This window comes from Mytilus edulis, chromosome 4, assembly GCF_963676685.1.
Source record: "Mytilus edulis chromosome 4, xbMytEdul2.2, whole genome shotgun sequence".
Taxonomy (NCBI): domain Eukaryota; kingdom Metazoa; phylum Mollusca; class Bivalvia; order Mytilida; family Mytilidae; genus Mytilus; species Mytilus edulis.
Genome location: NC_092347.1, coordinates 47,116,116 through 47,140,821, shown reverse-complemented (window position 1 = coordinate 47,140,821; position 24,706 = coordinate 47,116,116). Strand labels below are relative to the sequence as shown.

The following is a 24,706-nucleotide window of genomic DNA, read 5'->3' as shown; positions in this document are numbered from 1 at the left end:
TTGCACATGAATCTTACATTGGGTTATCAAGGGTTCATCAGTACTGAATTTGCTCAACACAAATTAACTAAAAGGCTCCAAAAAACTAGGATGACTAGACCATGGGGGAGTTATTGATATTCTAGAAATATTAAGCTTGCCTACTGAAATACATTTCTAACACCTAAAACAAAGTTTTAAATTCTTACCATTCCAGCAAATAATGCACAAATACTGATAACAAACATCACATTATAAACAGCTGAACCAACAACAGTCCCAAGTCCTATATCATCCTGAAATATACAATCAAAAATAAGGTTTTAGTAACATAATTATATAAAAATTTGTAAGGGTCCAGCGGAACCCAGTGTCTCGCCTACTTTTGTTGTTCATCACACACTCAACAAAAATTATGAAAAAAATCATCGATACTATCTTTTTATTGTCAGAAGCTTCTGTCCATGTTTGGTATAAATCCAGGATACTTTAAGAATCTTAAAAACGTTTTAAAAACTTCAACTGCAGACTGTATGTACTGTTAACTGGAAGAAAAACCAAGTCCATTTATAAGTAAATTACAGAAAATAGGAATTTTATTTTTACAAAATTTACTTCTGGATACTATTGTCCATTTGACTTCTATATATTTGCAGAAAATAATTCTTAAAAATTCATTTTTATAAATTAATAATTTTTTCTTCGATGTATGTTAATATATGATATATACGATGACAATCAATTTCATAATTTTTGGTCAATAATTAAAAAAGTTTCCCATTAGGTCTCTATGTTAATTTTATTTTTTGAAGTGTTGATTACCTGATGGAGTAAGTAAAAGGGTGTAACGGCCTTCCAACCAAAACAAAAACAAAATACATGTGATATTAATGTTAAAACTTTGTTTATTTGTACCATGTGATTATGTATATTTACATATTAAGATGACCTCTACTGACCATCAAACAAACTTAGATTCCATGTCATGTTATTGTAATAATTGTTATATATATATGATAGGAAACTGCAATTTCCATTTTCTGTTTTAAAAAATATTAGATATAATAGTATAAACTATTATAAAATAGTACTTTATAGGCAAAGGATATGAAAATGAATATTGTTTTTATGTTAGTGGACATGAGTTATGACAGAATTTACTAACTATAAAACTTTTTTATTTTCCTAAATTGTTTGCTCCCAAGATGTGCATTTTGCACATTAATAAATAACTGAATGTATATTAACTTTAGTCTGTTTTTTTAATTATCTTTTCAGAGCCTCTTTGTATTGTTATACAACTCCCCATGCTAAAAGCATGAAAAGCTTGTGTATAGTAAGTTAACTTGTATAATGATATAAAATCAATAATCAAAACTATAAAGTGATGATCATTTTCATTGGTGTCCTTTAACATTCAAATCGGTATAGTCACATGGTACAAACAAACAAACATTAAAAGCACATGTATGTTGTTTTTGTTTTGGTTGGAAGGCTGTTTCACTACTTATACTTACTCCATCAAGTAATCAACACTTCAAAAAATAAAATTAACATAGAGACCTAATGGGATTTTTTTTTAATTATTGACCAAAAATTATGAAATTAATAGTCAGAGTTCGTATATATCATATATTAACATACATGAAGGGAAAAAATTATTAATTAATAAAAATGAATTTTTAAGAATTATTTTCTGCAAATATATAGAAGTCAAATGGACAATATATCTTATGATCATAAACAAGCTTCTGTTCAGGTTTGGTACAAATCCAGGATAGTTTAAGAAAGTAATTAAAATTTTAAAAGCCTCTGTCCAAGTTTGGTAAAAATCCAGGATAGTTAAAGAAAGTTTTTAAAATTTTAAAAACTTTACCACAGAGGGAATGTAATGTTTTCCCGCTGAAAAACTAAGTCCATTTATAAGTAAAATACGGAAAAAATGGAATTTTATTTTCACAAAATTTACTACTGGATACTATCTTATGATCATAAACAAGTTTCTGTCCAAGTTTGGTAGAAATTCAGTATGGTTTAAGAAAGTTATTAAAATTTCAAAAACTTGAACCACAGAGTGAATATTTGTGGATGACGACAACGCCGACACCGACGAAGACGGAATGTAGGATCGCTTAGTCTCGCTTTTTCAACTAAAGTCGAAGGCTCGACAAAAATGGAATTTTATCTTTACAAAATTTACTTCTGGATACTATCTTATGAACAAGCTTCTGTCCAATTTTGGTAGAAATCCAGGATAGTAAAGGAAGTTATTAAAATTTCAAAAACTTTAACCAGAGTGAACAGAGACAACGCCGCCGCGGACAGAATGTAGGATCGCTATGACTGCTTTTTCGACTAAAGTCGAAGGCTCGACAAAAATTAACTGTTTTTCACACCAAATTATCTTCTTTTTTTTAGCAATTTTTCTCTACAAAATACAGACTTTGTAGAAGAGGCAGAGAAGTTCCCAAGGAACTGACATGCTTACTTACCACTCTTATTTTTATATTGATGGATATTTTCAGCACATCTATTTGTCTGAATCCTTGGTTTACTTATAAATAGGACATTGTCTTATAAATAGATTGCTCTAGGGACAGTAGTATTGACTTCAACACTGTTAATGTCGTTTGATTGCAGCTCAATCTATGTTTCTGTCAATACTTAGATGGACTGTTCAAACAATGTTATAAACAGCAGGATCCATTTCAAATCAAGTGTGACTTGCTAATTGTATATGGCTCTCTCAAACAGAATAGGATTAATTTGAATTTTGATAGACAAAATTATTTGCAAGGGACCATAGGAAAAATTGTGACCTATTTATTTTTTGATAAATACTTGGGCCCGGTTGTTCAAAAGGCTGGATAAAGTTATCCAAAGGATAAAGTCTGTATCCACTGGATAACTTTTGTCCACTGGACAAATCCGGTTGTTCAAAAATTGTCCAGTGGATAAAATAGCTTAACCATGGACAAAATTTGTCCAGTGTCTAGGGGTTCGGATAAGTTCTTATCCAGAGGCTAAATATGGCTGCCCATGTGTTGTATGATGTGTAGTAGACATATAAACCACGCATAAATAGTGAATTTCACGGTGAACCATATAAAGAATTTCAGGCTAGGTAAACATTTTCTGAAGCTAGCATAGAAGTTTAAACAATTTTGCTTTATGATGATTTGAAAAGACCTACCCAGAGAAATTATGCCATTCCAGTTGCCACACAGATTAAAATTACTCTAAGATGTTTTAACAGTTGCATTGCTTGTTATTGCGTAATATTGAAATGGAAAAAAATCGATTCGGACAAATTTTAAGAACGCCTGTTACTTTAAATTATTACATGACGTGACAAAAGTTCTGACGTAAGAAATGCTCGGCCAACGCACCTGTTGATGAACAATACGATACCAGTTGTTTTTCATATCGCATTAATTTTCTAACTGCGATTTGGAAAGCACAATAGAATAATCAGAAATATTGGTCATGCAGTTCTCTTATTTAATAAATTAAAGGACAAGGTACGATAAGCATCAGAGAACGACCCCCTTATATTTCGTTCAAATTGAAAGTTACTTGCCATTAATTATAATATTATATTTAAAGAAAAATCAAATCATGCCTATATTTTTGTAAACATCAATAGATTTTCCAACTTCCGCTGATATTATTCATGCTCTCCTGTTGCTGTAAACACCTTAAGATTTGTGAAAAGGGCAGACTGAAAATTGCAGTTCTGCATTTTAAACTATGAGCGTACCTACGGCCCATGATCATATTTATATCATACCTTATCTCCACACTTTTATAGCATTTGAATATCTTGTTAGTGATTAAAAACAGCTTAAAATACTTTAATTCAAAAGATTTGGAAGAAAATGTGAAAATAAAAAAAAATTAAAAAAATCCTTCTGAATGAAAATTTATGTTTTTACATATTTTTTTTAAATTCACTATACCGTACTTGTCACCATCATGTAATTCTTTCTGCGATTATTTTCAATCTTCGATACTAGGACAGGATGGCCAATTGATTTTTGTAGCTTAGGATCTAATTAAAGAAGAAACATCCAGTTAATCCCTGTCAAAGTCAACCCAAATTAGTGAGGAGAATTACAGCCTGACAACAGCTGACTTTGTCAAATAACTGCAGTAAAATCAAGATTATTTAGGGAACATGTTAATGATTGAACAGTCATAAATGTGCCGTTGCGTGGACAATTTTATGTTGACAATATTCTTAAAATACTGATTTCAGGAAAAATCTGCAGTTAACATGATAGAGAGAGAGAGAATTTTATTTTGACAATATTCTTAAAATACTGATGTCAGGAAAAATCTGCAGTAAACATAAGAGAGAGAGAGATAATTTTATTTTGACAATATTCTTAAAATACTGATTTCAGGAAAAATCTGCAGTAAACATGATAGAGAGAGAGAAACAATTTTATTTTGACAATATTCTTAAAATACTGATTTCAGGAAAAATCTGCAGTAAACATGATAGAGAGAGAGAGAGAGAGAGAATTTTATGTTGACAATATTCTTAAAATACTGATTTGTAATACAATAGTTTATTTTTGATACAGTTTAAAGCTAAATCTTCCAATATAATTAAGACACTGGTGGACTATGAAATGAAGCAACTATACACATTTCAAACAGTGGAATATGAGCATTCATTTTTTATACGACCGCAAAATTTGAAAAATTTTTCGTCGTATATTGCTATCACGTTGGCGTCGGCGTCGGCGTCGTCGTCGTCGTCGTCCTGCGTCGTCGTCGTCGTCCGAATACTTTTAGTTTTCGCACTCTAACTTTAGTAAAAGTGAATGGAAATCTATGAAATTTTAACACAAGGTTTATGACCACAAAAGGAAGGTTGGTATTGATTTTGGGAGTTTTGGTCCCAACATTTTAGGAATTAGGGGCCAAAAAGGGCCCAAATAAGCATTTTCTTGGTTTTCGCACTATAACTTTAGTTTAAGTTAATAGAAATCTATGAAATTTTGACACAAGGTTTATGACCACAAAAGAATGGTTGGGATTGATTTTGGGAGTTTTGGTTTCAACAGTTTAGGAATTAGGGGCCAAAAAAGGGCCCATATAAGCATTATTCTTGGTTTTTGCACAATAACTTTAGTTTAAGTAAATAGAAATCAATGAAATTTAAACACAATGTTAATGACTACAAAAGGAAGGTTGGTATTGATTTTGGGAGTTTAGGTCCCAACAGTTTAGGAATTAGGGGCCAAAAAGGGACCCAAATAAGCATTTTTCTTGGTTTTCGCACCATAACGTTAGTATAAGTAAATAGAAATCTATGATATTTAAACACAAGGTTTATGACCATAAAAGGAAGGTTGGTATTGATTTTGGGAGTTTTGGTCCCAACAGAATAAGGGGCCCAAAGGGTCCAAAATTAAACTTTGTTTGATTTCATCAAAATTGAATAATTGGGGTTCTTTGATATGCCGAATCTAACTGTGTATGTAGATTCTTAACTTTTGGTCCCGTTTTCAAATTGGTCTACATTAAGGTCCAAAGGGTCCAAAATTAAACTTAGTTTGATTTTGACAAAAAATGAATCAGTTAGGTTCTTTGATATGCTGAATCTAAAAATGTACTTAGATTCTTGATTATTGGCCCAGTTTTCAAGTTGGTCCAAATCGGGGTCCAAAATTAAACTTTGTTTGATTTCATCAAAAATTGAATAAATGGGGTTCTTTGATATACCAAATCTAACTGTGTATGTAGATTCTTCATTTTTGGTCCTGTTTTCAAATTGGTCTACACTAAAGTCCAAAGGGTCCAAAATTAAACTTAGTCTGATTTTAACAAAAATTGAAATCTTGGGGTTCTTTGATATGCTGAATCCAAAAATGTACTTAGATTTTTTTATTATGGGCCCAGTTTTCAAGTTGGTCCAAATCAGGATCTAAAATTATTATATTAAGTATTGTGCAATAGCAAGTCTTTTCAATTGCACAGTATTGTGCAATGGCAAGAAATATCTAATTGCACAATATTGTGAAATAGCAAATTTTTTTTTAATTAGAGTTATCTTTCTTTGTCCAGAATAGTAAGCAAGAAATATCTAATTGCAAAATATTGTGCAATAGCAAGATTTTTTTTTAATTGGAGTTATCTTTCTTTGTCCAGAATCAACTTAAATCTTTGTTATATACAATATACAATGTATATTCACTTTTTACTACCAACTGATAAATTAAAATAATCTTTACCATTCAGTGATAACAAGCAGTTTTTTTACATCTTAATATTTTATGATGTATTTAAATGAGTAGTTATTGTTGCAAACTCCATTAGAAATTTTAATTGAGATTAGTTTTGGAATAAGGGAAAGGGGGATGTGATTAAAAAAATTGGGTTCAATTTTTCTCATTTGAAATTTCATAAATAAAAAAGAAAATTTCTTCAAACATTTTTTCAGAGGATTAATATTCAACAGCATAGTGAATTGCTCAAAGGCAAAAAAAAACTTTTAAGTTCATTAGACCACATTCATTCTGTGTCAGAAACCTATGCTGTGTCAACTATTTAATTTTAGATTTAAAAAGTTCAAAGAAGAAATCTTTAATTGATTTGTAAAATCTTGACATTTGCTTTGTGTAAAAAAAACCCATGTAATGTCAAAAATTTGATCACAATCCAAATTCAGAGCTGTATCACGCTTGAATGTTTTGTCCATACTTGCCCCAACTGTTCAGGGTTCGACCTCTGCGGTCGTATAAAGCTGCGCCCTGCGGAGCACCTGGTTTCAACTTCAAAGCAATATCTTGAAAACTAGAGGCTTCAAAGATGTTTCCAATCTATTTCAAATTGGGGACATTGTTTTGGTCTTTAAAAAAAAGTTTTTTACCTCCCAGTCTTAAAAATGAAGCGGTTCATGTTATAACATTGTCAGAAAGATCATATCTAAATTATTGGTTTAGCAGTCATGTTAGCAGAGCATTATTTTCTATACCCACGACTGATGCAACTGGCATATAATTAAAAACTTAACTTCAACTGAGGTGTTTGTATGTAAACAAAATAATTGGTCGTTCTATGTTATCAAAATAAAGAGATATAAAAATCATTAGATCATTTACAACCTTTTATCATAATTTCAGTAAAATTTTCCTTATAAAAATTAAGAGTGCAGCAGCTTTAATTTTATTTTGCACAGCAATACAGCACAATCTGTCTTCCCCTTTTATGTTATCTAATTGATAAAACAAAATGCCAGCTTTGAAGATTTATACTTGACTTAAACTTCATGATGTCAATAGTTTTTTTTATAAAGTTTATACTATAACAAACAAATTCTGTTTACATTGTACATGAGATGATTGCTCTTTTCTTTGCTGTCTATACAAGATAAAAAAATAAGTTATTACATGATATAGATTTTTTTGTAATATTAAAAGTTTCTCGATTACAATTTGATGACAGTGAGGATGACAGAGACAGATGTTGACTGAGTCTTCAATTACGGTACATCTCTTTTTTATCAGTCAAATTTATTATCATAGCTGGAGAAAATCTATTACAGCCTTCTTAATTGTAAAAATACTAAATTAAAAAATATATACTCTAGAAAAATCAGAATTTTTCATATTGGGACATAAAAACTAAATGGCCTTATTATCAAATCTTCATTGATATTATATGTGCTTACAAAAATATCTATGAAATGTCTAGAAAAATAATGAATTCAGAATAAACTAAAATAATTTTCTTATTTGCAAAAAAAAAAGCATCTGGCCAGTCAGATGTTCAACATTTCAGATTTCTATACCAGGAAAATCATACAAAACCAGTTTTTATAGCCTTTGTTAGTCTAGTGTGATTTTTTCATTTTGACTAATCTGTGTATGTTCCAGAGTTTAAAGTGGTGTCCATTTTACTGAACTAGTTAACATTATTGTTTAAGGGCTGCCCTTGACTGTCTCTGGGTGAGGAATATTCTTGCTGCTTAGAAGACCCGACCCATTGGTGGCTTTGGACTGTTGTCGACTCTTTGGTCAGGTTGTTGTCTCTTTGACCCATTCCCATTTCAATTCTCTTATTACAGAAATTTTTGTATTAACATTCTTCACCCACATCTAAGTGAAAATGAAAGAACTCACTTTAGCAATGAAGACAGCTATAACAGCAGTAGCTAGTTCTGGTGCAGAGCTGCCTGCTGCCATTAAAGTGGCTCCTGCAACATCTGACTGTATATGGAGAACTACAAAATGAAACAAAATAAAAAAATAATTATATCATAATATAAATTGTTTATTTATGTTAGTTCTATAAATATTTGACTAACAAGTGAAATTGTGAGCTAATGCTCACTGATGATACCCCTGCCACAAGTGGATAATGTTAATAGTGTAAAAATATGTAAGTGTTCGGTAAACAGGAAGTTGTCAAGTGATGAATCTGAAAACGCATCACACGGTATAGCTGACTGATATAAAGCCTGAAACCAAATTTCAGAAATCCTGGCATTGTAGTTCCTGAGAGAAATGCGACGAAAATATTCAAGGGACGGACGGACTGCAGACAGACAGGTAAAACAGTATACCCCCCCCCCCCCTTTTTCAAAGCGGGGGTATAAAAATGTGATATCTTTGATCTAACTAAAGCATTATAATAGTTTAACTTTTCACTCAGCAAATCTGTCATCCTTGTGACTACACTAGAAAGAAATGACTTTATAAGAAGGTGACCTTTAATTTAAGGTTCTAAATACAAAGGTATTACTACAGCAGGACAAGCCGATGGTGACCAGGTCAGACAGGTTTTTCACTAAATAAAGTGACCTGACCATACAGGTTTTTCACTTAAATTATGTGACTTTTATATCACGTTTGACTATAGTTGTTTAATGTGACCATAAACCTCTGCAAGAATCCATAGGATGTGGTATACAGGAAAAGAGAAATAGATGGTCTAAAGAGTCTGTGTTGCTCAAATAGACCTATGTGCATCTTCAACAATAGCCACTTTCCAACATTGAAAACTAGAATATAATTCATGAATTTTTTTTTATCTATCATTGTTTTCAAGATATATAAGATAGGCAAAAAACAAGAGATTAAATCTTCAAAGGGCAATAACTCCTAAAAAATAGTACTGACAGTTTAACCATCTGACTAACATGAATCTAGTCTTGTTGACCATTTTTGATTTTTCATGTTCATATATATATAACTTAATTGAAAAAGGCAAAATAATAGACTAAATACTTATAAATATGGACATGAAGTACTAGTAGGTCTCAACAGTCATAACATAAACAAATTATCTACCCTGTCAGATTTTCTTTATCTATTATAACACAAGAGTGCACACGCTGCAATGTCTCACCTTCTTTACTAATCATTGATATTATGTTGATAGTTCTAAATATAAAGCTTTATTACAACTGTCACATAAACTTAACGAAGAAAACTAAACATTGACCAATGAACCATAAAAATGAGGTCAAGGTCAGATGAACCATGCCAGTCAGGCATGTACAGCTAACAATTCTTCCATACAACAAATATATATAGTTGACCTATAGCTTATAGTTTAAGAAAAAACAGACCAAAACACAAAAAATTAACACCGAGCAATGAACGGTAAAAATGAGATCAAGGTCAATAAACCTGCGTGACTGGCATATAGATCATAAAATATTTCCATACACCAAATATATTTGACCTATTGCAATTAGCATGATTAGTATTAGAAAAAAAGACCAAAATGCAAAAAATTAACTTTGACCACTGAACCATGAAAATGAGGTCAAGGTCAGATGACACCTCCCAACTAGACATGTACACCTCTCAATCTTCCATACACCAAATATAGTAGTCCTATTGCATACAGTATAAGAAAAACAGATCAAAACACAATATCTTAACTATAACCACTGAACCATGAAAATGAGGTCAAGTTCATATGACACCTGCCAGTTGGACATGTACACCTTACAGTTCTTCCATACACCGAATATAATAGACCTATTGCTTATAGTATCTGAGATATGGACTTGACCACCATTGTCCAAAACTTAACCTAGTTCACTGATGCATGAAATGAGGTCGAGGTCAAGTGAAAACGGTCTGACGGGCATAAGAACCTTGCAAGGTACACACATACCAAGTATAGTTATCCTATAACTTATAATAAGAGAGAATTTAACATTACAAAAAACGATTTTTTCAAGTAGTCACTGAACCATGCAAATGAGGTCAGGGACATTGGACATGTGACTGACGGAAACTTCGTAACATATACAAAATATGCAGACTCCAGGTCTTCCACCTTCTTAAATATAAAGCTTTTAAGAAGTTAGCTAATGCCGCCGCCGTAGCGGCCGCTGGATCACTATCCCTATGTTAAGCTTTCTGCAACAAAAGTTGCAGGCTCGACAAAAAATGGTACTAATTTTCCTGCATCAGATGCACATTTAACAATCAATGTCTCCTCAGTGTTGCTCAGGACCAAATAAATTTGAAAGTCCAAAGCTTATTTAAAAGACAAGGAGCTAAAAAACAAAAAGGACAAATATATAGCCAAAACCAGGCAAGTAATCAGAGCTTTGTATGAGGGAGATACATAATTAAGTCAGATATAATGGTTTTCAAGATATTACAATCAAAACACTTGCATAGCAGCATTTCACCTTTATGTTCTATTTTCAGACATGCTGGATGGCAGACAAGATCATAGGAAACATTCTAAAACTTGTAGTAGCTTTGCAATTCATAAATATATATGTTTTAACCTAGACCTATAACCTCTGAGTCACTTTGAAAATTGATAATGATGTCATTGTTAGTATTAGATATTGTATATATATATATATGAAATTTTGATGAAAAAAGCCATTGTTTGTTTTGATGTGATGACAATATAAAATAATAAAAATACATCTTAAAGTTCACTCATCATTTAGTTTATCCTTTTCCATTAATTATCCTTGTAAGCTGGATTTAATGCAATAAAAATATTCCCTACAGAATAACATTAAATCATAAGAGAGTTTAAGATTCATTCAATTGTTCTAATTAAGTATTGTATTCTGAGGCTACCGAGATTCCCTTTAACACAATTCAAGGCTTTCATACCAATATATTTCTTATATATTTTCTTCGCTGTATAAGCAGTATAAAGCTTTTTTACAATTTTACTCAATTTTAGTAAAATTGATACATAATTTGTCATCTTTAATAATTGCTGCTCTTTAGAGACTGCAACATGGATGCTCTGCACATGTCATTCTTGCATGCTTACATCCTAACATTAGCTTATTTCAAAGCTATATTAGCACAAATTTACATGTACTACAAATTCTGTTGTACCTTTGTACTTGTAAATTTGTGCTAGTTTCAGATGTAGTTGTCATCCATTAAAAATTGTTTTAATCAATTTGTCTGATACTGATAGCGTACCCGGTAGGTGGAAAGAGAAATAAAAGTTGTTTCTTTTAACAAATCATGTTAAGAAAACGGATTAAAAAACACAATTTCCTAAAAAGTAAAAAAGGACAACAATAAATTTGATTCATAGGAAAAAGTGAAATAAATTTAGATGTCTATTTCCATCAAGATCAATAAAAAAGATACAATGCCAGAATTCTAGTAGTTGCATTGTGAAATGTTTAATTTATCATAATATTAAGAACTGGCTGCAGAGTCAATGTGTTTGCAAGACAAGACAAGACAAGACAAGACAAGACAATTTATTACAAATTAGGCACACATATGGTGCTACTGCAGCACAAAACTTTACTTCTGTTGTATTTATGAACTCAGTAAAATAATCAGCAACAGACCTATGTTCCCTTGTTTAAAAGGCAATATGATGAATTACTAAATTCATAAAAGTAAATTTATGCATGATAAGCTGGATGATTTTATTTTTTAGGGTAAGTTAATCAAATTGATCTATATCCCAAAATTGTTGTTTATTTTATGGTGGAATTGACAAATGAAATCAATTGTTGCACTAAGAGTGCATTTGTTTCTAACCCGAAATTTTGTCATCGATGACTATCGTTTAGTAAACGTTGAGCTGCTAGAAACAAATACATCATTTAATAAACTTTATCGACCCCGCGTAGTCAGACAGAAATAGATTACACTCACGCACTGTAAACAAACAGGTAAAAGTGCAGGAAATAAATAACCAGGACTTTGCGAAAACAACACGTGCTCGTAATTATTTAAACGACAAATGCAGTAACAAATTTATCGTTTACACGTCTCAACGATAAACGATCAACGACTACGCGACTATTTTGCGCGTACATCGTTTACGTGAACGATGTCAACGTTGACCAAAAAATGTAAGAAACAAATGGATTAAACGACTACGTGCGTAATCGTTTACATCGTTTAGGTTAGAAACAAATGCGCTCTAAATATCTGATGAAGGGAAATGATATTTCATGTATTTCTCACGTACAAATATAAAAGTCATTGAAACTGCCCTTAAACACAGCACATTTTCTTCATATAACTTAACCACAAGTGCAAAATAAAGATAAGCATAAAAATGCAATATCTTTTTCGACAATCATCCTTAGAAACTTGGTTTTTTTTTAACAGAAAAAAATCCATTCATATTATGATAAATCTGTTGAACCATTTGGATTGGGTAATGAATGATGATGTTAATATTTTACTTGTCATACAGCAGATGTGAATAACAAATGCCATTTGTACCATTTTCTATTAAAAGAACTAAAAATTTCAAGGATAAAATGCAGATTTATGACATTTAAACAATTTTATATCTATAACTAATAAGTTTAATATAAACTGTTTTTTGATACAGAAATATGTCTTGGTTGTATGTAATTTTTACAGTAAATATGCAAATGTTGAAATAAAAACAGCATTAGATTTTAACATGTAAACTATACAAAATATTAAAAATCAAAGAAACCATGATTAAGGTGCAGGGTCATTAATCTACCTTGAGATAAAATATGACAATGCATAAACAGCTTCATATCAAATATCTTTGACCTATCGTAAGAGGTGATCTAATAAACAACATAGACACCATGCAAAAGTTCCTGAGTCAATGAACCATGACTGAAGACATATGGCCAAATATCCTTCTGACAGGTATAGATATATATGCCAATGCTATAACAACTGCATACCAAACCCTTTTGACTTACTATTAGTGATTCCCTTAATTTGACATTATCACAAATCTTAACAAATTTTCGACAGCTATTTCACCTCTGGAAACAGCCTAATGACTATGTAGAGGAAAGACAAAAACATAGAATAAAAAAATGGACTATATCAAGCATAGATTAAAACTTGGTAACTTAGCAATACCAATGCATAAATGTTTTCAATGAATCACAGAATCTTGCTTGTTGAGATGATTCTTCAGCACACTTACTTTTGTGAGATGCATGTCTACATTCAACCTGGCAAAATTAATAGGGCTTAATTCTATTGGGTTCCTTAAAAAACTTTCAGTGTATGTAAAATAGATGAATGATTGAAAAACGCAATAAACCTACCATCACACATGATTTCTAAAGAAGGTACAAAGTAGTCATCACAGATGATTGCAAAACCCAAAAACATATAGACTGCTATAAGGATGTTAATCACTACTGCTCCATGTACTCGCTGTTCTTGTGTAAACATTCCATGTGGAAACTGAGTTATGGCCCTTGGTGTACAGTTCGGGAGTGATGTCAGGTGCCTCAATTGTTCTGTAAAATACAAGCATTAAATTAAACTATTGATTTCACATGCATATATAAGAAGAAATGGTATGAGTGCCAATGAGACAACTCTCCATCTAAATAACAATTTATAAAAGTAAACCATTATAGGTCAAGGTATGGCCTTCAACACAGAGCCTTGGCTCACACCAAACAGCAAGCTATAAAGGGCCCAAAAAATTACTAGTGTAAAACCATTTAAACGGGAATGTATATATACCTAAAATAACATTTCCCTTATTTAGAAAGGATCTTGTACTACATTTATAAATATCACTAAAAGTTTATCTTCTCATTTCAATTAAGAGCCAGTCTGTGATAAAACCATGCAAAATGGTCCAAATCCAAAATATTCCAATCAGACTGATATTTTGTATTTTAGATACCTTATATGTAATAACTATTTGTGCAAAATATTTTGAAAAAATATTCAGCCATTATTTGTGTATGCCGCACATTCGATAATTGTCTATTTCTGTACTGACAAATGGCCATTTCAAGCCTATTTAAGGGTATTTTGACCTGATTATTTTTTGTTTTATAGAAAAAATACAGCTTAATGATAACAAATATCTTAACTAACAACTTAAAATGAAAGGAAATTATGATAATTCAAAAAGTTGTGAGATTTCTCAATACCCCTACTAACAGGATGAAATTGCATGGTTTTGAAAAAGTGCAGATTCAGCAAAATTTGTATATTTTTAAAGGCTTGAATCTTGTAAGATCATGTTTTATTTTCAATAAAATGTAATATTTCATGAAGCTTATATAGTTATCTACAAAATGCAAGAAAATGGTGCTCGGCAAATGATACCTTCTTACGAGAAAATAATAATTAAAGATAGGCGTGATGGCCATTTTGCCGATTTTTTTATTTTTTGATCTGTTTCATTAAAAACTTTTTAAAAGTATGTAATAGTCAAAATATAAGAAAAATAATGACTGAACTAATGTTTACTGGTTATATTAATTGAGTAAACCAAGTTTAACTTAGTTTAAATTATAAAATATACTAAAGGAGTAAACCCAGGAAAACCGCTTTTTTGCATTTTTTGCCCCTTAACTGCGCATTTTGACCATATGTTTAAAATCTTAACTTATTCAAAAGTAAATTACTTTTATATAAATTAGTAACTTAAAATGGGCTGTTTTATTTACAATACTATGCACACTCATCAGGTAATTATCATCATGAGTTCTTCACAATTTTAGCATTTTATAATAGTCTAGTTTTTAGACGTTTTTTTGTCTAAATTCAAAGTGGCCACAATTGAGTTCAGTCTTAAATTTTTAAAACATGTTGTATTTGATAATGATTCATAAAACTGTTTAACATATAAAAGATAGAGACTCAACATGAATGCAACCCCTTGCAATTTAGACAAAAATACTATCATAAAAGTACTAAATATTCTAAGCACGTCTCCTTCAGATGAAATCGGGGTATTTTCTTTTCTAAAATAGTATGAAAATGTAGACAAAATTGTACAAACTGCGCAGCCTTGTACATCCATGTTATCTATTTCCAGAATAGAGGAAGATTAATAGTTTTGTGAATTTCATAGAATTGTGCCTCTTACCTAGAAAAGTGCTACATTTTGTATATTGTGATAAAGCTTTATGTCAAATACAAAGAGACTACTCCTAGTAGTTCCTGATAAAACTGGAACTGAAATTTTGTGACGCTGACATGAACCAGTTCGTCATCCCTATGTCAATTCTGGGAGAACAGTGGACATAACAGTAATGTTAAGTTTCCTCCTAGAATGTAATCTCTAGCAATTTGAGGCTTGGGAATAAGACATGTAAAATACAGATAGCCTATTACTACCAGCTGAGACAAACACAAATATTTCAAATTGCAATAACATTTATTTCATAACCAAATGTAATAACCAATAACTCCGCAGGGTGCAGCTTTATACGACCGCAGAGGTCGAACCTTGAATAGTTGGGGCAAAGTATGGACACAACATTTAAGCTTGATATAGCTCTGAATTTGGATTGTGATTAAATAGTTGACACAACAGAATGAGTGTGGTCTAAGAACTTAAACTTAAAAACTTAAAAAAAAATTAATTTGACATTTACCTATTATGGTCCAATATCCAAAATCTAAATACATGGTTAGATTCAGCATATCATAGAACCCCAAGAATTTAATTTTTGATGCAATCAAATAATGTTCAATTTTAGACCCCATTAGACTTAAGCTTCAATGTGGACCAATTTGATAACCGGGCCCAAATATTAAAAATCTAAATACATGGTTAGATTCAACATATTGAAGAACCCCATTTATTCAATTTTGTTGAAATCAAACAAAGTTTAATTTTGGACCCCGATTTGGACCAACTTGAAAACTGGGCCCATAATAAAAAATCTTAGTACATTTTTAGATTCAGCATCATCAAAGAACCACGAAAATTAAATTTTTGTTAAAATCAAAATAAGTTTAATTTTGGATCCTTTGGCCCTTAATGCAAACCAATTTGAAAACAGGACCAAAAATTAAGAATCTAAATTCACTGTTAGATTTGGCATATCAAAGAACCCCAATAATTCATTTTTTGATGAAATCAAACAGTTTAATTTTGGACCCTTTTTGGCCCCTAATTCCTAAACTGTTGGGACCAAAACTCCCAAAATCAATCCCAACCTTTCTTTTATGGTCATAAACCTTGTGTTTAAATTTCATAGATTTCTATTTACTTATACTAAAGTTATAGTGCGAAAACCAAATATCTTTGCTTGACGACGACGATGTCAACGGCAACGTCATACCAATATACGACCAAAATTTTTCATTTTTTGCGGTTGTATAAACACAAATATACACAGATAAATGGTTAAACTGTTGAGCAGACATACCATTACCCGGCCACGTCCACTTGTATTTTTGTCCATCTGATGAGTTAAGCCTTTTTCAACTGATTTTTATAATTCGTTCTTATGTTTTACTGTTATACCACTGTCCTAGGTTAGGGGGGTTGGGATCCCCCGCTACATTATTTATGTATGTGCCTGTCCCAAGTCAGGAGCCTGTAATTCAGTGGTAGTCGTTTGTTTATGTGTAACATATTTGTTTTTCATTCATTTTTTATATACATAAGGCCTTTAGTTTTCTCATTTTAATTGTTTTACATTGTCTTATCGGGGCCTTTTATAGCTGACTATGCGGTATGGGCTTTGCTCATTGTTTAAGGCCCTACGGTGACCTTTAGTTGTTAATGTCTGTGTCATTTTGGTCTATTGTGGACAGTTGTCTCATTGGCAATCATACCATATCTTCTTTTTTATATTGTCATTAAAATGGTAAGATTTTACTGTTTATATACATGTAATATTATGGTGGTCTACAGTTAAGAAAAACGTGCAAAATGGTCTAAATACAAGTTTTTAGTCATGAATGAACATGATGAAGGTATTAGCAAAAAAAAGTAGAAGTTTGATAGATCTGAAAAAATTTAACATAATAAAGTCATCAATATCTATTTTAACTAAATATTAAACAATTTTGCAGCATCAGAATTTTTTTGGATAAAAACAAGCATTCTGTGAGTAATACATGACAATACATAGTCCCCAACTCGTTACAAATTCATTGTAATGGAACAAAATTTTAACTTGATCTATAATTTGTCATGGTGTAAACTACATAAAAATATCGAGACAAAATCTTCAAGCAAAACAAAAAAAAAAACTTGTTGAATTCTGACTATCTAAGTGAATTTCCTATGTCCAAAGACCCCAACTCTGCACACAAATATCAGTCTGGAACAAAACTGAATCACTAAATACCAAAGAAAAGGAAAAACATTCAAAATGTCATTTCGTCTTTAAAAAAATGAGTTATTTCCGTTTGAACAGAAATCTTCTAATGAATAAGTATTTCACCAAAAATTTAATTCTAGAGAAAGGGCTTCAACTGAACAAAGAGAAAACCTTAAAGCGTGAATAATGAATTCGACCCGTAACTTGTCATGATAAATCAATAAACCAAACATCAAATCAAAATCTACAAGCACAAAAAGTCTTGATTTGCCGAAATGACAGATAGACAGACTGACAGACAGACAAACGCAGTGCAAACCTAAGTCCACTTAGACGTTAGCCGTTAGGGGACTTAAAATCAAAATCTCAAAGTATCAACAAACAGGAAAGAGGGAACATTCAAGATAATTTTGGAAAAGCTTTCGATTTTTGAAGAAGTAGGGTCACCTCAAATGTCTTTCTTTTATCTTTATTTAATCTGAGATATAAATCAAAAACTTTTATATGGCAAATTATATATGCATATATAAACTTTTTTCGTAGATGAAAAAAAATGGCCACATTTTTTACATACGCTCTAACAGACACAGGTTTCGAATCTAGACACTCAATGAGTGATTGCCCCTATAATTGGTTGCATTCCAATCAAAAGTTTCAAAGAGGAAGATTTTTTGAAGTACAAGTATGTTCACAACTCTGTTTCATATAACAAGCTTTTTAAAAGACTGTCATCAATTGAAAGTATGTGAAAATCAGGTGCTCCGCAGGGCGCAGCTTTATACAACCGCAGTGGTTGGACCCTGAACAGTTGGGGCAAATTAAAGTTGGTCACAATGTTCAAGCTTGATGCTGTCTGAATTTGGATTGTGATTGCATTTTTGACAAAATAAAGGTTTTTGTTACAAAATAAATGTGGTCAAAGATCAACAAATCTATTGCACAATACTGTGCAATTGAAGATTTCTTCTTGAAAATTTTCAAAATTTGAAATTTGAAAAATTTTGAAAAAAAAAGAAATCCCTTAAAAAATTGTTTACACCCCCCCCCCTTATTGAAACCCCCTTTAAGGAATAACCCTTAAACACAATCCCATCCTTTCCTTTTAAGTATAGAACCTTGTAGTACAATTACAGAGAGATCCATATTCTTAAACCCAAGTTATTCTTTGGAAACTAGAAACATGCTTATTTTTGGCCCTTTTTTGACCCCTTATTCCTACATATTTTGGACAATTTATCAAAGACTAAATCCCAGCCTCCCCTTTGTTATATGGAGCATTGTGGTACAATTTGAGAGAGATCCATACAATAACACACAAGTTATTGTCTTGAAACTAGAAAAATGCTTGTTTTTTGGCCCCTTTTTGGCCCTTAATTCCTAACTTTGAACCCATGACCCATTTAAATGAATCCAAACTTTCTACGTGTGGTTTTAAACATGGTGATACAATATCAGAGCAATTGAAATACTTATACACAAGTTATTATCCTTAAACTATAAAATGCTTGTTTTGGGCCCCTTCTGGGCCCTTAATTCCTAAACGGTTGGGACCATCATCCCCAAAATCGATCCAAACCTTCCTTTTGTGGTATTGAACCTTCTGAAAAAAAATCATAAAGATCTATACACTTAAACTAAAGTTATTGTCCGGAATATAAGTCTACTTTGATCAGTTTTAGTTAAAATATTAAGGGGCAAAAACTATTTCAATAAGTGCATTTTATAGATATTTGGGAGCATTTTTTTACCAATTTCCCAATATTTGCCAGGCTAAATTTTTTTACTTGTCTTAGAACTGATATGCACCTTTAAAAAAATCCTAAAAGTTGAAAAAAATAAATATGATCTTGAGAGAAAACACCTACTGAGTACATGTACTACATGCAAGTTATCTAATACATCTGTTGCACGAACCTCTCTGGCAACCTGCCAAAAGGTAAAAAAAATGTCAAAATGCATTTTTTCTTTTTTTTTATAATGTTCTTTGCAAAATATAACAAGATAATGCTTTATTTAAGAGATATATCAATTATCCAGACCTTTAAAAAGTACCTAAATATGGTGATTTTTTTTGCATTTTTTTTTAATAATTCACAAATATGCAAATAAGGCTGTTAAATGAAAAATAGTGTGAATTTACAAAAAACATTTTTTTATCTTAACTCCTAAATACCCAAAGATTTTGGAAATATATATAATGTTGCCCAGTTATAACTACCAATTTGGACGAAATTTGAGATTTTGCATGGTTTTATGGCAGACTGGCTCTTAAAGTCATATCATTTGTTCAAATAGGAAAATTAAACAGGGTTTTATTTTTTGTTTGTAGATCAACATACACTCTATGGAGTTAAAACAAACACTTGTTAATCAATAACTGACACTTGATAAATAAAGACGAAGGATTGATGTTTAATATCCAGTGGCAAATATTACATGCATACCAGGACAAGAACACTACATGTACAATATGATACGAAATTGGTCCCCAGTTATAAACACCTAATTTTCCAGATTTTTTTTTAACAGTTTAAAATAGCTATATACAATACTGACTAAAAGAGAGAGGAAGGAGTATTTGCAAGTATCTGATAAATTGAGTATCTGAACTTAAACCCTATAAAATGTTTATATCCCTGTGCAAAGTATACGGTCCCCATCTTTATGATTTGGAATATGCAATTTAATTGTTAAGATTGTCTATTTTCTCTATCTGACAAATTCATTAACAAAATGTCTATATTTAGATTGATTCAATACTTGTCTATAGAAGATGTTCCTTTATTGCAAAAACAGTGAGGCAAAAGCTAACACTGCAAGATCAAGATGGCTCTTGAACACCAGTTGGAGAAATAATCTGCATTAGATATTGTCAGATCAAGCCACACCTGTGCAGTGAAGTACACAGATGTTTGAAAAAAACAAACATATTATAATTGTTAAGAAATCTAACTAATAATGTCATAATTTGCCACCAATCGAATTGTATAATACAGAAAGTGATGAAGAAAACCATTGGGTGCACCATCAACTTATTGCCAGAGTTGCTTCCTTATCTACGTTTACCTAACATCTTATATTATATGATATTTCAGACTATAGTCTAAACAATGAATACTATAACAGCATTATGATGTCAAATACTTAAATACAGCTCTTAAATACAAATGTACATATTACAAAATCAATACATTTAAAGTATACATTTATCTGGTAAATATCAAACAAATAGAAATGACATTTAAACATAAAATGTCATCCTAAAGAAACATGAGTGGGTTTTCTGACAATGTCTAGCACCAATTAACCTTAATTCTAGGATGCAACAGAACTGTGCTCAACAAAATAGAGCATATTATCTTCAATAATCATTCAAGACATGCACGAACATAAAGTTTTAAAACATTATTTCCAATTATTTGCAATAGAATTCAAAAATAACACATTAAAAAAGTGTTTTAAACAAAGATGTTTAAGATTGAATTTTAAACCATGTGTTTAGAGGTAATTGTTTGAAAAATATTTTTGTTCGATTTGACATAATTTTTTCTTCAGTTGTTTATTTGTTGCTATGATGACAGATGTAAAAAATACACAAGATAATAATTTAAAAATTGATTTCTTTGAAGCTAACTACAAATATCTGGACAAAAAATAAAACTTGTGAAAACAAAATTTATAATAGCAAACTCAGTGCTCACCTAGGTCAATGTGCATCTTTAACATTAAAAAGTAAAATCACAAAAATACTGAACTTAGAGGAAGATCAATTGGGAAAGTCCATAATCACATGGCAAAATCAAATAACAAAACGCATCAAAAACGAATGGACAAGAACTGTCATATTCCTGACTTGGTACAGGCACTAGCGGTAAAGGGGCACTAGCTACGAGATATATATATAAAAAATCTAAAGTCTGATTTTTTTCTTTTTAATCAATAATAAAAGTGCAATAGTGAAATAACAATTTTGTCAAATTACGCTAAGAAACATTGATAATTAGTAATTCACTTGCAAGTGAATGAGTCGACCTCTTTAAATCCGTATTCATGTGAACTTCAATTTAACCCCTAGCTAGAGATTGACAACGCATGCATTGTACGTGTACTGGTTATTTAAAGAAAAAGAATGTCAACAATGAAAGTGAAACTACGGTCAATCATTTGATTACTAATTCGATGCACATGAAATCATTCTTATACGGCTAAAACAATGAGAAACATCTATTTTTAATCTATAAAATAAAATCAAACAGACCTATAAAAATCCATTTGCACGTGTTGGTTTAATCTATTCATATCTTTATTTATGTTTACATTGCTTATATGGTCATCTGACGTCAAATCGATAGTTAATTAGATGGCGTCTGGACTAAAATACCCACGAAACGAACCTATATATTATCTACCCCATGCTCTGTAAACTGTTTATTTTAGACTTTTGATAGTTTGGATAAATGTTTTACATTGTTATAAATCAAATATGAGAATTTGAGTCAATTCGGTGACCATGAATTTGACAGCTAGTGCCCCTTAAAAGACTAGAATATAATTCATAACAAAAATCTCTTTTTTCTTGTTCTTGTATGGCTGATAAAAAATTTCTGTTTACAGTTTCTCTCTTCTTCTTTAGTTTTTGCCTACCGGTAAACAAACTTTCTTTTATCATTGTTTTCACTATTATACAAGTCTACATATAAACTATTTTTATAGGGCAGCAACTCCTATAAGAAATCAGCAAAGTTTTGAAGGAAAGAGTCGATAGACAGAGCTCATCATTCTTAACAAATATGACCAATGTCCAATTTTCTCTATTTATACCGTTTTTTAAATAATAGTCCACACTTGAATTTTACCCCTATGTTCTTTTTTTTAACAGTTGACATAAACTTTATGCAAATGCTGTATTTGTCAAAACCATTATTTTAGAACCTATATTTTGAACTATTGGGAAAAAGAAAAAGAAGATCATTATATCCATAGAATTATTTATTGTACATGTAATAGCAACTACATGTAACTTCTGATAGAAATTCTCTTTTAAGGAAGACATTTTTTTATTGTTACACAACAAAGATAAATGTTTTCTAATATTGATGACCCACACAATGATATGGGGTATATATGTCAATGAAAAAAACAACACAACTATGATGGTCAACAAAAGATAGGGATCTTTTATCAATATTCATATTATAAATCATATAAGTCCACAAAAATGATCTCTAAGCTACATGTATTTGGAAAAACTGTCAGAATGTTTGCTCCAATGCTTTTCAACTTCGTTCTTTAATTTCTTTTTATTTATTGGAGCATCATTGTCAGATGAGTCTTTTGTAGACAAAATGGAATTTCTGAGGTAATAAAACTATAATCCTCCAATCTTTAAGTTTTTTAAAGCTGTATCACTGTATGGATGGGCCCTTTTATGCAACTGTAAGATATATATATATTTGTACTGTTTTGTCCACCTATGCAAATCACATTTATTTCTCACATATCTTAGACATGTTTGAATGATAAACACTAAAGTACACCTTTTTTCTTTAGTATTGATTTTATAATAATAGATGTTATTTTTCAAGATTAATTTATTACAATTCAATCCAGAAAATTAAATAAAATAAATGAAATCTTAAAGTACACAGATTACATCAGATGTTTTGTCTAAAGATTCTGATCGATTAATTCTTTGTACAAACATACAACAACATATCAATCACTTTCTTTTCATAATCAGTAATGACATTTTATGACAGCATTTATCAAATTTCTAATTTTAAAACCAGGTTTTATTTTTTACTTGATCATTACTAAAAACACTATCTGGTTTAAACCAAATCTCAAATGCGGTTAGAAGAAAAAAACACATGGATAACAAAGTAACACAGAACAGAAACACCCAAAATCTTGAAGCAGATAGTTTATCTGATAAAAGTCCATTCATTAATTCAACCCAAAACAGTGATTTCTACCCATAGAATCATCTGATACCAAAACAACGGACAATTCCAAAGCGGAACAGGATTAATGCTGACAAACCTGATTTGTAAAGCCTGGCCAATATAAAATCAATGCTAAGTGCATGAACTCTATTAATAATCTATCTTGAAAATTTTGTTCTACGCTAGTACTATCCTGAACTTATTTCACAAATATAAAATGTACTGAAAACCTCTTTTTTCGATAAAAGGGTTGCATTATTTTTTATTTGTATTATTTATTGACCAATTTATTATTTTGTATACTTTATTTTGTTGCTCTTGTTGCTCACAATGTGTGTCTGAGTGTATTTATAAACTTGTCTATTGTTTAAATATCCTGAAAAGAGAGTAATTTTGTCATTTAATTCACTATTTGAAGCCCTAATATAAGATAAAATGTTATCAAAGAGCTAGATGAAAATCAGTTGCAGAAAATAAACCTACTTGTGGCGATGATGAGTTTTATTACAAAGACAATGATTCTGCTAAGTATAGTTTAAAATAATTATCTTCTTTTTGTTCAGTAGCAGTGATGCAATCAATAATTAACACAAGATAGAGCCATATATATTTACTAAAGGAAGATTACCATAGACATGTTTGTTCATAAATCTACCGAAAACTAAGTATCTAATGATCCAAAAATCAACTCCTGAATTGGCTGATGAAGTCTTGTTTTGATTAGGTACAATGTACATGGATTTTTTTACAAATGTGATATCACAGATTGAACATTTGCATCACATTTTCTAAGCAGCTACAAATCACAATGTTGTCCCTTTAAAGACCCTAATATCAGAATTTTGCACAGTAATCTTAACATCAAAATTTAGGACGAACAGAAGCCTCTTGCTGCTCAAAGATTGAAATATCAGTTCATGAGCCATATTGTCCTAATTTAGGCAACCTAGACAGAGGATGTAGTCATATAATAATTATTTAGCTATTTAGATAAATGAGACAAGTGAAACATTTATGCTTAGTTTCTAGTAATATTTAATAAACAATTGTGTAAATAGATATAGGAAGATGTGGTATGAGTGCCAATGAGACAACTCTCCATCCAACTAACAATTTTTAAAAAAGTAAACCATTATAGGTCAATGTACGGCCTACAACACGGAGCCTTGGCTCACACCGAAAACAACAAGCTATAAAGGGGCCCAAAATTACTAGTGTAAAAACATTCAAACGGGAAAACCAACGGTCTAATATATATAAA

At 30.9% G+C, this 24,706-nt stretch overlaps 1 protein-coding gene across 1 annotated transcript in view; it reads right to left on the bottom strand.

The window, feature by feature from the left end:
• LOC139519827 (probable sodium/potassium/calcium exchanger CG1090) overlaps positions 1-24,706 on the bottom strand; it is a 51,438-nt gene that overhangs the window by 20,929 nt on the left and 5,803 nt on the right. The window contains exons 2-4 of the mRNA XM_071312104.1: positions 13,514-13,711; positions 8,115-8,215; positions 189-275 (exon numbers count right to left, since the gene is read on the bottom strand). Coding sequence (XP_071168205.1) covers positions 189-275; positions 8,115-8,215; positions 13,514-13,711 — 386 coding nt within the window. The remainder of the gene's footprint in view (positions 1-188; positions 276-8,114; positions 8,216-13,513; positions 13,712-24,706) is intronic.